The sequence below is a fragment of the Strongylocentrotus purpuratus genome, unplaced genomic scaffold, assembly GCF_000002235.5.
Source record: "Strongylocentrotus purpuratus isolate Spur 01 unplaced genomic scaffold, Spur_5.0 spur5_scaffold_8, whole genome shotgun sequence".
NCBI classification, from domain to species: Eukaryota; Metazoa; Echinodermata; class Echinoidea; order Camarodonta; family Strongylocentrotidae; genus Strongylocentrotus; species Strongylocentrotus purpuratus.
This window is the reverse complement of record NW_022145614.1, coordinates 13407006-13423875: the sequence shown is the minus strand read 5'-3', so window position 1 is coordinate 13423875 and position 16870 is coordinate 13407006. Positions and strand designations below refer to the sequence as shown.

The 16870-nt window shown below is 40.1% G+C and overlaps 1 protein-coding gene across 1 annotated transcript in view; it reads right to left on the bottom strand.

Annotated features, from left to right (window-relative positions):
* Positions 1 to 12951: 12951 nt before the first annotated feature.
* Positions 12952 to 16870, bottom strand: part of LOC100889835 — a 53845-nt gene continuing 49926 nt past the window's right edge. Inside the window, exon 5 of the mRNA XM_030975640.1 lies at positions 12952 to 13106. Coding sequence (XP_030831500.1) covers positions 12952 to 13106 — 155 coding nt within the window. The remainder of the gene's footprint in view (positions 13107 to 16870) is intronic.

Genomic DNA, 16870 nt, shown 5'->3' with positions numbered 1-16870 from the left:
AATCGAGGTAATAAAAGTATTACACCTTGTCTTCAATGCTATGGGGAATGCAGGTTGGATTTATACTGTCTGACACATATTCACCGACTCTATGGTAAGCGTATGTATGCGTGCATGGGTGTGTGTCACCAACAAATAATGCTAATACCTGACCAATCCGTCTGGCACTTGGATCAATGATATGCACAAATCTGCTTGCAGGTCAAGCTGACCATGCAAGCTGTACTATCACCTCCCTGGTCTGACCAATACATCTAGGACACCTAGTCTTGATTTGCAGACCTCATCGTGCAAGGACGGGGTAAAAATGAACGGGATTATGCAATGCATGGTTTCCTGTTTCGTATTTTCAAGAATTGGGGACACACATTATTGGAATTTCATGTCTTCTCCATTGAAAATGATGACAGACAATTTGAATATTGTGTGACGAAAAACACAGATTTCATGCTCGAAAAAAATGGTCTGCAGGCACGGCCTATACACTTGACATTTATCCTAATTCATTATGACTCGAACCAGCTTGAAAATGATTCAACTCAAGATTACACAGCCTATGTACACGTAGTCTACAGATTGGACAGTTCAGACCCTTATGATGCCTTTTGACCAACATAGTAAACCCTTTACTTATGCCATCATTATGACTCAAAACTGTCTGCAGATGACCTATTTTGTGGTATGGGTGAGGGTAAAAGGAGGGGGGGGGGGGGGTTAATATAAAGTTTTGTTCTATCTGTACTGGTTTTGGTGTGACTTAGGTACAACTGCCTACAAAATGAGACATGAGGGTCAGCAACTGTCATAATTCTCGGTGAGTAAGCTGGCCAGTTTTTCCTCGCTCACTTTATTAAAAAAAACAGCACCACAGCACAAAGCGCGGCTACAAGCAGGACCACAGGCTTTCGGCTTCCCTCGACAGGCCTCAACTGACCTTTCTCTCTCTCTCTCTCAGCTCACGTTGTCCCGAGGGAGTCTGACCACACCATTACAGCCAGACATAACACAGACTGACCGCCAGACAAAGCCAGAGTAAAGAGAAAAGAAAATAAGGAGATACTAAATGTCCTGGCTTGATGGTCACTCAATGCATTCGGCCTCATGCAAGGTCAGTGTAAATGAGATCTTTCGAGGCACTAAGGACAAGATGAAGAGAGAGAGAGAGAGAGAGAGAGAGGAGAGAGAGAGAAAGTGCTCCAATATTGAGAGATATTTTAATTTGCAGCGCCCATCCCCACTCACAATCTAATAATGGAATTTTGTCTCCTCCTTCAATTTTGTCAATCGTTTCATAGATCTTAATTCTCCTCTCCTCCCCTCCCTCACTCTCTCCTTCACCCGCTCTCTCACATAACATACTCACTCTTCCCCCCTAAATCAATATTTTTATTCTAATTTTTTCTTGTGAAAAAAATCATAAGAGTCAGAATATTTTCCTTTTAATTTCTGTAATTATTGATTTGAAAAAAGATATAATGGTAAAGTAAGCTAGACATGCTCCTCCATTAATGTTAAAAATGTACACTGTATCATGATTCACATATTTTAGCTGCTTTCTTCTTCATATTCATCTCAAATTAAATTCAGCACAAAATATCTATTTTGAGGATTTTTGTACAAAAAACAGTCAAAGATTATACCCCTTGGAAATTGCATTGTATATTACCATACCCCTTATTTCACCATTTTCCGCTGTCTTTGCATGTACATGTACCTGTGCACATCGTATGCACACATGAATTCATAAATACCACGCAAGATGGTCTAACATTTAAGCGCAATAATTTTGAATATAATTAAACTGAATTTGATAAGGCGTAATGCTACATATGATGTCTCCAAAAGTGTATAGAAACAATCACCATGCCTCGATTATGACTTTTGAAATACAACCTTCAGAAGACAAGAAGTTAGTTTATAAAACGTCACATAATTTATTTGTCTGAATGAGGGTTAAGTGCCCTTTCAAATGGGGGAGTTTTAATTCCTGGTTGCTGTTTCTTTTGGGCTTACGTGTCCACTCCGTCTGTCCCGTGTGCAGACATAACACAGACATGGCCCTCAGACCTTTCAGAGTTCTCCTGAAGTGAGGATAGGCAGTGAAGTCTTTTGCAGAGGTCGCCCTTAATGGGCTGGCATAATGACATTGATGAAAGGACAGTTCCACCAGGCTGATAACGGATTAAAGCATGAAGAGATTCATAAAGAAGGATTACTAATAGAAGAAGGAAAACATGTATTACCAGCAAGAAATAGCTTAAAGGCATCATTTAACAATGTTAAATCTGAGATGCATGGCCCTACGTGTTATCAGTGTCTGTGATATGGTAGTGTGATATTGAAGCCCTAAAAAAATTGCCCTTCAAAATGATCACGAAGTGCCTCAAAAAGTAAAAATCTTGAGTGACCGGTTTAACCATACTCATTTCCCCCACTAATTTATATTTCTAATCATAAATATCTTGATAATCAGACAGGTGATCGGCTTGTAAAAGTCATGAGGTTCCTGACTGACCTAAAGGTTTCTGAACCTGAGACAAAGTTACCCAATCCCTTTAAAAGATGGAAATAGATGGTAATCTATATGAAGTATATTGAAGTTGAAGCTGAAGTTATGTATATATATCCTTACTTTACGATACAGCTATTAAGCTATTCTAAGCCAAAACTACTTTAGATATGATAGCAGAAAAACCAAAGATTTAGCAGCAAAGTAACTACTAGATGGATTATTCATGAAGCTTACTGTCCCAATGTGAATACTACATGTAGTTCAGATCTACATGTATTTACTATTCCATTTCCAATTCAACTTTCTGAACTTTTCTCAGCAAATTTGATCAATGGAGCATAAATGTGCCCGACAGAGCCCCAACTAGACAAAGTAGATCCCGAAATATCTGGTCCAGACTGCTACTGTACATTGTGAAGCTTCAGTCAGACAGTGCTATGAATAGTTTTGTGAATGGCAGGCAAAATATGAATGCCTCCCGGATGGATTTGTTGCTTTTGAGAAAAGGTCATACAAGAGTCAGAACCCATCTCTTGCTCGGTTCTATCTTTTGGCAAAAGTTACAAAAGAAAATGGATTCAGGGGTCAAATGGTTAACAGTTGATTCAAACAATGCCCCTTTCCAGGCTCTATTAATTCACAGCCCCCCCCCCCTTGAAAATAATGACAATATCAAATGGTCTGCTTTCAATTTGTAAACAAATTCATGAAACCTTTTTTTGCTTTTTTAGACATGTTAAATATTAAACGTTCATCATATCATAAGATATCCGTTATGATTTAATTAAATACAATTACAATAATCATGTCATGCAGAAATATCATTACTAAACTTTCAAGCATTTAAAAACAAACTCAATTTCAAGTATTTGCCTCCTTTCACCCTCTCTTTGAACCAGTACACATTTTTTCTGATATTGGCATGATTATTTTCAGAAGACAAGCTTAATATTTGTATGAAAGCCAATGTACATCGTTAAAAAAAAACGTCTGTCTTCATTCTACTTTTTAAAAATTCATGTGAATATAAAAAAATCACTGTGTACTTTGTTCTTAAAAACAAGTAGCCTGGATTTATGTTTTATTAAAGGTGATAATGATCGATTTATTGCAAAAAAAATTACTTGGCAATAATTCAGAAACATTCCTCCCCCTGACTCTCTAGTCGACTACAATATTTCTGTCTCTGTCCAATATCACACTATGGCATTCTGCCCCTTAACATGAGTCACTTTTCTGCCTCCTACATGTAGCCTACTCCTTGCTCAACCTCAAGTTGCACTTTGCAGGGAGGGGGGTTGAATCGCAGTGACATACTCCAGTTTTCCAAGAAAAATACGCTTACCCCAGGACCTCCCCATGATATTGCCCTCAAAAAAAATTCTCCCTTAATCGCTTGGTCTCTTTTTTCTGAAACATACCAGGGAGAAAAAAAATTGAAGAAAAAAAACATCTTGGCAAGTTTTACCAAGGAGAGACAGGTGAGGATGACACTGTTCGAAACAGTTCTGTCACCGCAGTGACAACAACCAAGATCATGGTACACCTCAAGGTCGAAGAATCTTTGCTTGTGGCCAACCTCCCCCTCCCCCATTCCATCTCCCTCTCCCTCTCCTTGATCAGACCAATAAGGGAACATCTCCTTGTAAACATTCTCTTTCAAAAACTTCTTAAGAAAGTACAAAAGTTTACATGACACCATATATGATACATCCAAACGTATATGAAACAATTTATCATTTTCTCTTTTCTTAGGGAGGGGGTATTTTCAAATACTTCCTTGCTTAAGAGCAGAAAGGTATTATATGGTAGTCCATGCAGGAAGAAGGCTGTCAGTAACTCACAATATAGGGCTAGAGCTGCACCACTACATTACAAAAACACATTGCATAAATGACATTATGTTTCCTGTTTAGTTCATCAAGATATCATTCAAATCACTTAACAACTCACAAAAACCTCAATTGAATTTCCTCCAACCCCAAGCTATTTTCGATACAAAACATATCTTTTTACAGTTTCTATTGGCCTTTCTAATAGTGACATGCAAAAGTAATAAGCCTGAACCACAATCATGACATGGACGATACAAAACATGTTTGGTCGTTTATTCGTTACCAACTTCCTCTCATCTTTTGAAACATCAAACCGCAACAAAAGCGAAAGAGAGATAGATAACTCTTCGTGATCAGGAGGACAGTGTTTACTGTCCGCCCTAAGTCTATTAAAAAAGATTGATACTTTTGTTTACATTGATGGTTGATAGTAGTACTACTTGATACTTTACTAAAACAGAAAAAAATCACAATCGATCTACTAATGATGAATACCATTATCTATGTTTCTCCTTTTTTTCTTCCTATCTATTCCTCATCTACATGGGTAATTTCCACCCGATTATTCAAACCACAGTTCTAGAACCCTCATGATTTTCATCTGGACAATATTTCCTTCTCCCTTAACGAGCGTGGAAGCAGGGAATTGAGGGTCTTTAACGAAGAACACACATTTAGCTTAGAAAAGACAACAAATCACAAATCCTTAACCATGATGTAGTGGCAATTTGTTTGGCGACATTTACAAATTGGGGGGGGGGGGGGGGGGGTAAACAAAGCGATGTGAAACATAGGAACAGCAGCTGCAAGTCGAATCATCTCCTCCGCTCCGCTCTGCCTCTTTGATGAAAAGGTTATTAACCTCATTAAGAAAAACATACCAGGGTCAAGAAAAAAAAATGAAGGATGAGAGACAGAAAAATGGGGAAAACAGACATGGTGGGAAAAGAGAGGGACAGGAAGAGAGAAGGGGTGGGGAGGGGAGGGGAGAGAGGGGAGGGCTGGGAGAGAGGGGGAGGGGTGGGGAGAGAGGGGGAGGGGTGGGGAGAGAGGGGGAGGGGTGGGGAGAGAGGGGGAGGGGTGGGGAGAGGAGAGAGGGGGGAGAGAAGGGGGTGGGGAGAGAAGGGGAGGGGTGGGGAGAGGGGCGGGAAAAAGGAGGGGAAAGAGGAGGGGGAGAGGGGCGGGAAAGAGGAGGGGAAAGAGGAGGGGTAGAGGGGCGGGAAAGAGAAAAGGGGGGGGGGGGGTAAACAGAGATATATACAAGATAGACAAGAAGACATAACATGCCAAAATACATTAATGTAACCATGGACTTTCCAAAAATGAATATATCAGACATGATGACTCACTGCTCAAAAATGGTTTAAATTTAGATACAAACACTCTCTTCATGCTAACCACAGACTTGTGCGGAGAGCACACAGTTTTTTTGAGAGAAAAACAAATTAATCAAGTCTAAGCACATTAATCCATCCCTGAGCTCAGGCTTAATCTCGCACGAATCTAAATATGTTCTGAGCATCATGTCTGGAAGTAGTCATTATATCGTTTGGGATTTGATCGTTTGGGATTTGATCATGATTTCTAGGGGATGGAGTACCGGTAGGCGGTTCAAAGTTTACTGATGTAACATCAAATGGAAAGAGAATCTACAGCTCTTGGCATCAATTTCTAGAATGAAACAATAAGTTTTTAATAGGGTATGAACTGAAGGTCTATAAATGGCTTTAAATGCAAATCAAAAGTTTTGAATGACAGTTTCATCCATAAAAAAAATGAGAAAGAAATTGAATACTCTAGATGTGCATTAGAAAAATGACACATGAACATTTTCAGTTATGTTTTTTCACAATAATCGTCCTCAAAAGTTAATTTAAGGGTACTTAAAAATATTGTCTATTTTAAAAACAACATATGATAGCAAGCGAACACAAGGGACATAAAAACAGGCAAATGCCACTGAACAGAAGGCATATTTTTTCCAGGACACAGGATTCATTGAAGTTAAGTTTTCTCGATAGAGGGCGCCCTTGAAATCATGTAACCAAAAACAACAACAACAAAAGATAGGCCATGAACATGTAAAAGTGGGTCAGGCAGGCGCTGTATCTCGTTACAAATTAGACCATGCAATGGATCTATCAAGGAGTTGGTCAAAACAGCATGTCCACTGCGTGACTTCTTTTCTTTCTTCTTCTTTAACAAGAGCTCTAAATAGTTAACTGGGCTATGACAAAGGACTGGAGAGTGCTCTCACTAATGGAGTGTGTATAGGGGGCAGAAAATGGGGCTAAGCCGGTGTTAAAGCAAATTGCGGGATTTGTCGGCACAAGCAAAGGATTTAGGCAACAATTACGGGACTATGCAAGCTCATTACAGATACATCACGATATCTGTAATTTCAGGAGCTTTAATACTAGTATTGTTACATAAGTCCCACATGTTCAATATTTTGTCTTCACTCTTGGGTGGGCAATACTATCAGCAGAGTGTTTGAAACGTAACATATTCAAATGAACAAACAGGGCCTCATGGAAGACCACCAAATTGTTGATATGTGCCACCATGTATAAATATCAGAAATAAATAAATAAATAAAAAATAAAAACAGTCCTGTACAACATTTCAAATCATGTGCACAAACATCACATGCAAAATACTTCTTTGTACACATGTAAAAAAAAAGCAAAATAATGGTCTTTTATTACCGATACTCCTACTGGAATAAGAGCGCCCCCGAGATCTAGAGCAGATAGGGGGATAATGCAAAAGACTATCTCTCAAATCTAGGGCATCTGTCTGCCAGGTACACATACATCATGTACATGATATCATTTCTAGATTGCAATTATCACTTATTATCAGTGATTGAAGGCAAAAAATAAAAACTAGTCGATGGTTATGTTAGAGATAACAATCATCACCCCTCTAGCTGTCTTCACAGAGTCAGACAAGGCGATACAAAACGCAATTTCATGATGATTTCAACAGTAACATAGCCTCCCTGGCAAAATAAAAGATGCAATATGACTTGTCACATGGCTAGTGATACAGTCTAATGATGCCATTGTACATCTCTATGACAGATGTCGGTTGACAGAATAAATAGCTGTTGGGTCTTTCTGGAGAGGTGATCCTATAGATTTCTGGTTTTTATATGAAGTTGAACCTTTAATTTGGGTACACTGTATCTAATGGTTTATACTTTTCTTTAATTGTGGTTTCCTTGTCTTTTAACTTCCAGTGAACCTTTTAAGTAGCAACTCTTTTGGCTTTGGCTTTATAAGACCCAACTTTCTGGCTTTTACCTACATGTACATGTACTAATAAACCTTTTATCCATATTTTGAAAATATAGAGATTTGCATTTGTTTTCTTGGCATATAAGTTCTGTATGGCTAACAAACTTCCAAGCCTTTCTGTGAGCTGCATATGAGTCCATTTTGTTGTACCTAAAAAAAAAGGTGTGGTTTAGAAATTTGAAAGCTTTTTTCCTTCTTCTGGTATTATATTACAAACAAGGATTCTTCAACAGAGTTCAAAAAGAGTTTAAATCTGCAGGCCGGCACATTGGCTCCACGTAGTACGTTCCTGGCACAATTTATTAAATTATCTTCCTTGTTTGTCGTCTATTTTTTGTTTTACCTGCCGAACAGAGTCCAGCATTAATTAATGATCGCACTTGAAATCTCTTCACAACACAATCCAAACAAAAGATCATTTACCAAACTGAGAGGAAATGTTTGTCTCATCCTAAGGCATATCATCCTCAGACAATAATGAAAGATGAGCCTCGACGCAGGAAGGGAGAAGCGAGGGAAAATATAAACGGGGAGGAAAACCCTACTTCAGAGAAAGAGAAACTTGAAGTTTGCAGTGTTTGTTTTACAGCGTGGGAAAGCAATTGATCTTTACGTTCGTTGTTGCTAGCTCCTCTCTTCGCATCCATTCAGACCACCCGATATCACTGTATGGCTGTACAAAAAAATCACAGCTATACGATATAAAGCAATTGTCTCTAGTCTAAATGTTCTAATCGTTGTTTCGAACCGGGAGAATAGGGGTCCTGTAATAGTATGAAAGTCAAATCGAATGAAACTGATTGAAGGGCGTGGCTTATCGTAAGCACGCTCTGATGTCATGCCATGTGACCTCTTCATACTAGTTTCTTTACACGATGTTGTTATCCAGTGTGCATGCCCCTTATGCTATAAAATGATACTCTATACAACATTTCATTACGCAAGTTTTGCATCAATTTCCTCTGGTGTGAACAGCCCCTTCGAGACAGAGGACAATGTTAAAATGAGAGAGACAAGTGTTTTCCCAAGTGGTTGTTTACACGTGTGATTTTTCCACTTCACATGACTAGACAACACAGTTGAGAAGTGTTATCAATAAAAACATCAGACCAGAGATTTTTTTTTTCTTTCTTCATTACATCTTGTGAATGTATCGTGCAGCATATTACAAAACACAAAGCATTTCATGTGAGAATCCTCAAAGAAGAAATTTGTAAAGAATTTGTTTTAATTCTCTCAGAATCGATCAATTTTTGCTTTGCGCAAAATTTAAGTATGTCATGTGAGTCGGACAGGAACCACAAACCGATGCACCCTACTAGACCTTTAACTTGGTCCTGGTGCTTTGTCTTAAAAACAGTTTCCTATTTAACAAATCTCAGTATACCTGCATGTAGCTCCTACCACAGCAGTTGTATTTAACATAAAGTTCATGTCAATTATATCATCCCTGTATGATCATACCATTCAAAAAGCTTTAAAGAATAATCATGGATCTCCCCAAAACACTGTTCAATCTGGAGCCCCACAAAAGAATACAGCGCATGACTTTGTATGTGATAATACCTTCTACTGTATAAGGGGATAGGAATGATTCAACTCAAACAGTTTTGAGCTCAAGTTGACAGGGAAGGGTCACGGGGGTCACATATTTCTGGCTTTCATGTCAGACAAATATCATTTCATAAAACTCATGACCAGTCAAAGGAAAAGTTCAAAAAGTGCATTTACAAAAGGTGAATGTGGAAGGTTTCGTGCTCGACTGTCCCACAGATGTGCATAATATTATGCATGTGTGGAGAGGAGGGAGAGAGAGGGGTTGGAGATAGTGAGGAAAAGAGGGAGCGAGGGGGAGAGAAAGAGAGCAGAATGCATAGCAGGAAAAAAAGTGCAAATTTGTTGAAGTTTTCTGCACACTTCATAAAGGCTGCATAATTTGATTACAACATGTCTAGACGAACGCCCAAACTGGAGGAAAGGGAGAAGTCAAGAGGAGAAAAAATGGAATGATTGTAGGCAACTTTCATCGATGATTCTCCGGTTCTGGAAGTGGCCATTGATGAAAATGGGTTACACGTACCATTGCGACGTTTGCACTGTCAAAGTTCATTTCCAACAGTTCACGTTCGCCGCTGATTTTCTCTGAAAGGTGAACGGGGATGTATTTGATCAGGATATAACGACAACCCAACCTGCTTTCGACAGGCCTAGAGTTGAGAGAGAGATACAGAATGAAATGATCGCATGGACTCTACAAAGATACATGTACAGATTGTTCCATAGGAAACGTGACAATCTTCAGATACATCTGTAAACCACTGATAAATTTAACTTATCCAAATAGTAAAGTATTGTCATGAAACTGAATACGTGCAAACTTTCATGTCTAGTATTAATACTTACTTTAGTCACAGAAATAAAAACAAGGGAAACGCTCTCGGCGGTCTCGCCTGCATAACGCAATTCAATATGATAAACCAGAACGTCAATGACGTAGCGCTCATCCGCATCTCACAACAACAAATATCGTAAATTTTATGTGGTACACTTTTGAACTGGTCAAAAAATAGAAATTTGATGCCCTGGAAGGGACATAATTTCATTTCATTTGCATAAAGTACCATAAATAATCAATGGAGCAAAATCTCACAATTCTGTGTAGAAGTTTATTGTTCCAAATTAAGCTCTACCAGATAAGGCAAAATCGGTCAAGAAATGAGGGAAAAGAAGCAAGTTTTGTTATTTTTGGAATAAATTTGCATAAATTACCATAATTAATTAATCGAGAACAATTTCAAAATTCTGTGTACAAGTTTAGTGTACCAAAGTTAGCTCTACGATATAAAGCAAACCAAATCAAAATCGGTCGAGAAATGAAGGAGAAGAAGCCTTTTTTGTGATTTCGAATAAATTTGCATAAATTAGCATAGATAATGAATTTCACGACTCTGTGTAGAAATTTTAAATCCCTCCTAGCCCTATCATATGAAACAATCAGAATCAAAATCGGTTGAAAAATAACGAAGAAGAAGCATTTTGAAAATCTTAATGTTGATGCCACAACAAAGTCTAAGTTTGTTGACCTTAAATGGCCTTTGACCTTAACTTAGTGACCTGAAATTCTACTCACATGATTGGGGAGACTTGATAACCCTATAGTCCAAGTTTCATTGACTAAGAACTTATACTTTCAAAATTATATCAAAAATTCAAAAACTTAACCTTAGGTTAAGTTTTCGATGATGATGCTACAACATAGTCCAAGTCTGTTGACCTGAAATGACCTTTGACCTTGACTTTGTGATCTGAAATTCTACTCACATGATTGGGGATACTTGATTACCCTATAGTCAAAGTTTCATTGACTAAGAACTTATACTTTAAAAATTATACCAAAAATTCAAAAACTTAACCTTAGGTTAAGTTTTTGATGTTGACGCCGTCGCCGTCGCCGTCGCCGTCGCCGTCGCCGTCGCCGTCGCCGTCGCCGTCGCCGCCGCCGTCACCGGAAAAGCGGCGCCTATGTCTCGCTTTTTGCTACGCAGGCGAGACAAAAAGGGGGAAACCACAGGACATCAAAACTGCAAGGCTAACAAGAGGTGATACCTAATTCAGACTGATTTTTCAAAGAAATGACAAGAGAATTAGAGGAAAAACAAGGTACGATTCAAAGCTCTCAGATGACACCAAAGTCAGCTCAAAACATGGCAGCAGTTATATGCTACTCTGAAGAACCAGTTCTTTTTTGCACATGCTAATAAAATAACACAAGACTGGCCCATAGCTACGTGTAAATTCACAGAAAACTTCATTAACAAAAATTGGAAGTGTTTGGTAACAATTACCAGACATTAGCAGGTTTAGCAATCATCGTCCAGGCACGTTTTCCTATATAAGCAAATCTTTGACTTATTACTAAACAAATAACTCGAGAGATGTATTTATACTGCAAGCACTACTAACAACAATATTATTTCTTTGCAGAAAGGGGTGAATAACTTATCATACCTTTGACTCAGCTGTTTCAACACAGTGAAATTTAAAGGAAATGCTAGGAAGATGGGCATAGAAGTCAACACCGATAAACGATGGACGACAAGAAACACGTAAAACTCAAGATCAGACACGAGAATTTCATATCAAATGAGTCATTAATTTGTGGCAGATTTGTTACATTTATACTGTGAAAATATTTCAGAGATGATATATCTGTGGCATACTGCTTTAAAAAATGTGACAGATTGTACTGAAAGTATATGACACAGTAGGCCTAATCCATGTCGCACATCCACAACCGTGACCAATCATGAGAGATACAAAAACTACTTGCTGCGCAAACATCTACTCGGCCGGCCTCAGCGCTCAACTTGCCAAGAAACTGCACTCAATGTGTGCTCATCGTGGGGGGAGGGAGGACAGGTCGGCGAAAAAGAAAGTGAAAATTGACAATAAGGAGAGAAGAATGCGTAGCTAGAGCTAGCCCACGTGAAGGAAGCACACCCTTTGCCGCACAGTGCAGGAAGCCCAGTATTATCCCGGCTATGTCCTGCTCTCCTCCACCCCTGGGGAGCCCAGTCTGATGAGGAAATTTATCACGTTTCCTATAATTTGCGGGCTGGAAGCATGGGGTGAAGCGGCAATGAGTCAGACAGGTGTGCAAGGGTGGGCAAGTAGAAGGGGGAAGCTAGAGGATTCTTGCTTGGTAGAGTGGGGTAGGGTAGGGTGGGGGTGGTAGAGGGGTGTACCAGATGGGTGGAGCCATCAAGAACTGGAAGGGGGAAGATCGGCATTGGTAGCGTGAGGCAGATGGGAGAGAGGTGCTGGACATTTCTGAGGTATACGAGATGGGTGGAGCCACCAAGAACTGGAAGGGGGTAGATCGGCGGTGGTAGCACAAGGCAGATGGGAGAGAGGTGTGGGACATGGGTGGGGCCTACGGAGAATAAGTATGGAAGGGGGAGGAGCATTGATCAGGTGGGGCTGGAAGGTGGTACAGATGTGTACGAGATAGGTGGGTCCAAGAAATTAAATGGGATAAGATTGGCATTGGTATGGTGAGGCAGGTGTTTGAAAGTTATGAAACAAGGGCAGGACTCTAGATGTAGGACAATTAATAAAAGGGGAGCATCAGTCAGATGGGGTAGAAGATGGCAGTGAGGTTTACCAGATAGGTGGGGACAAGAATTGTAAGGAAGAGGGAGAGGTACTGTAGATCACTAGTAAGGTGGCAGTGCCTTCAAAGGATGTCACACGTGGCAGTCCATGTTCTCGTCGTGCAAATCTAAAAGTCCCTATTGGTAGGTCAGGGTGGACCGTCATAGCAAGACATAGGAGACTGGAAGGGCGGAGGCATGAGGTGGTAGAGGGTGTAGAAGATCGATGGTGCTAGGTAGGGCAAGGACATCGGTGGTGTAAAGATGTCAAGTGGTACAGAGGTGGAGGAGATGGGTGGGTGGACTAGGGTAGGTAGTGAACCATGAGATTGAAATGAAGAGAGTGAGAAAGAGGCAATTTGGGAAGCGAGGCAGAGAAAGGACTAATTTGTACGTAATTGTAACAAATCCTCCAACATTAAACGATGAAATACAAATTTAAAAAACGAGACAGATAAACCAAAATGTCTACTTTAAACAGTCCACTGCCATCCTTAAGCTATGGTCACAAATCTGAGCAGCGACCGACCGATCAGTAGCCTGCTCGGTCGCTGCTGGAATTTAGGCATCGCCCAGCAATTAGGTCGGTGCCCGGGCGGCGACCGCCCAGGCACCGAGCGTATTTTGGGCGGCGAGTGAAAAGTGAGCAGGCGCCGCCCAAATTTTAACTCCGCGCTAAAACTTCGGCGGCGACCGAGCGATCCCCTAAAAACGAGCGATGCCTGGACGGCCGCCGCTCGGTGGCCGGGCAGCCGCCGGGCAGAATTGGTTAAAAACTCGCCGCTCGGCCGCCGAGCAGGCTACTTTTGGGTAATGTGACCATAGCATAACTCACTTATGTCTATGCAGACTACTTCATATCAGGAGGCGAACTCTGCTTCACATCAACTATTTAATTATTCAATGAAGGGTGAGAAGGAGGACAAACCTGAAAATCCAAATGTCCAAGAACGAAGCAAATGTTGGAGAAATCGAAAGTGCAATTAGTCTGTCTTTAAAGCTAAAGACCAGTTATGGTCGTGCCATTGAATTGTGAAAGAAACGTTGTGAAATCGATCAGAAAAGGTAACTACAAGGTTCTGGAATCATCAAAATGATAAGAAATTTGGCCAAGTCTTCATAAAGTTAGAAGCACTGTACACACTACACAGAAAGATGTATATGGGACTACACACACGTGCGTGACACTTGCATTTCATATCTCTCAGCAGGCGAGAGATACATTAATTTACCAAATATATTAATTAGTAGGCGGTTTCCCATCAAAATTGTTATCATGTAATATTCAAAACATATTCTTTTACATGATTGGTAATAAGAGCTTCCATTTCATTTTTTGAAATTGGGGCGTTTCCAATACTGGTCTTTACCTTTAAGAGGAAGAGGTCCAAATGGTCGGGGAGGAGCATTGAATGTAGGGCACTGTAGAGCATTGAATGTAGGGCACTGTAAAGCAACAGACCAACACGATTGAAGGGTGTTCTACACCATAGACCTACATCTGAGACGAACTGTGGATCATATTCTCCCCCCTTTCTTAAATTAGGAGAGAGATTGATTGCTGTGGCAGGTTTCAATGCCAATCACATCCAAAGTATATGAAACAAGGGAAATTGAGGAGAGTTACTAGAGGTAAGATTACCTGAAGATTTGGGGGACAATGCGAAATGGGGCTTTGGGATGGATAATAAATTGACACTTGACAGAGAACACAACTGGAAATAAGTTTGAGAAGGAGAAAGATAGATAGATAGATAGATAGACAGATAGATAGATACATTGCAGATAGGAAGATAGATAAGATAGATAGATACATGTAGATACATTGTAGACAGGTAGAGATAATAATGATGATACTGAAGGAGAGAGAGAGAGAGAGAGAGAACGACAGATATTAACAGAGACGAGATACACACGAAAAAAAGATATGGATATACATGTACAGAGAGGAAGAGCGAGGAAGAGAGAGTGCGAAGTAAAATAAAGCGATAGATCGAGAGAGCAAGAGATAAAGTGATGTGTGAGTCAGAGCAAACAGGTGTGTCAGACATGAACTTGGGGTTGGCAAGAGAGAACCGATGTCAGGAATTTAGGAAGTTTATGCAACATCCCTTTCTTTCTCCTTCCTTTCCCACAAAAGGAATCCTATGTCCAAAGACATTATCAAAAATATCTATTTGATGTCAGGAATCAGGAAATCCTGCGACATCTTTCTCTCCTCTCTTTACTTGACTGTAAACAACCCATATGCCTCTAAACATCACCCGAAATATGTATCATTATCTCTCTAACCTTACACGCACAATGCTACTTATCCATCAAGAAAAGCTATGAAGAACATAGGGATTCTCAACAGCGAGGTACTCTCGTTTTCAATTTTGAAAGCTACTATTCATCTATCAAGGAACTTCATCCAAATTTCATGTTCACTGAGATATTACTGGAAGACAGGGGTGATATAATGCATTACAACCCATAGACATATATTGTTTAAAAACAGAGTTCTTCCAATAGTTTTAGAGGCACATTGTCCTCGGTTTCAGCCATCCCCCCTGTCCATTTTTTCAAGTTTATTTTGCACCCTCATTAAATTCCAAATCCTACATCTCATCATCAAAATACCAAGTATTTGCCATCAAGTGTGCCGATGTGCATCTGATATTAAATTACAATTTTTGTACAAGTAGCAATTGAGGGGAATTTACTTCTCTTATGAATTTTCAGACAGGGGGAGCTGCTAGAAAGGAGTGAAGTCTTGTTAAAATACCTTCTTGCCTCTCTATTAAAGATAAACTTTAGTACTGGTAATGCGATTGCATTGTGAAAGAAAAGGTGTGGAAAGGATCAGAAACAGTTGATCATGTAGCATGAAAGTATTGGTGTGCACTGCAAGGTTCTGGAGTCATCATAATCATAATAAATTTGACCGAGTCTTGGTAAAGTAAAAAGCACTCACATAGAAAGCTATATATGGGACAAGACACATGGTGTCGGGGTTAGTACTACCTTGATTTCCTTGTCTTTCTATGCTCATTACTCAGCCAGTATACATTTTCTTCCAAAATTGTTTGGCACATGTCATTTATTTGTAATCTTGAACATTCAGTGTAAGTTTCGTTTGATTCTGTGAGAATTATTTTATTTTTTTACCAGTACTGGAGTTTATCTTTAAATGTCCCTCCCCTTTCCCATAATTGAAAATGTTAAATCACCTTTAGGTACCCTTTTCCATTTACCTTTGTGCCTATATTAGCAATTTCACGGGATGGCTATTAATGCCCCTCCCCTCCCTTCTCCCATAATTGAAAATGTTAAAAATCAACCTCTGGTACCCTTTTTCTATGTGAGGGGCTTGGCATGCTATCTTACATCAAGTATGCTGACAGGCACACATACCTGATGAATAAATTATAAGTATCCTGAAGTATGGCAACTGAAGGGAAATTTGGAGCGCTCATAAATTCATGAGGACCTAGATTTTTTTTTCTTCTTCTGTGGCATGCTATATCTTCGTTGCTGTGGGCCGGCAGCCAGAAAGGGCAATTTATACCTGTGTGCATGTAGTTATAGGCATGAGTCATACAGGTGTGATGACCCAACAGCCACAGATATTACACAGGTAAGCACGGAATCGGGGTCTGAGGCGTGGGGGAGGGGAGGGGGGAGGGGAGGGGGGAGGGGGGGGGATGCGGGAGGAGGACAGGTAGATTTATGGAAATAATAGAAAGCAAGAGGGGCCCTTTTCCCTCGGCATCATCATTCCAATAAGTCCCTGAAATGCAACACCCAATTTTGTTTCTCTGTGAAGATACGAGGGTGCATCCCCATGCTCATCGGTAATATGCTTTTGCGAAGACATGTGCATACATGCTAACGCACAAGCGAGGCAGTGGGAATGTGGCCAGGAATCAGGAGAAGCATAATATCTGTATCTGTAGGAGTAGCACGGCTGCATCCATGCACACATAGTACAGGTCACATGCAAATACCTCACACAGGTGTGCTAGCAGCCCCGGCGCCAGGCCAGGCCAGGGGTTGACTAATGGCGGTATCCATAGTCATAAGGCC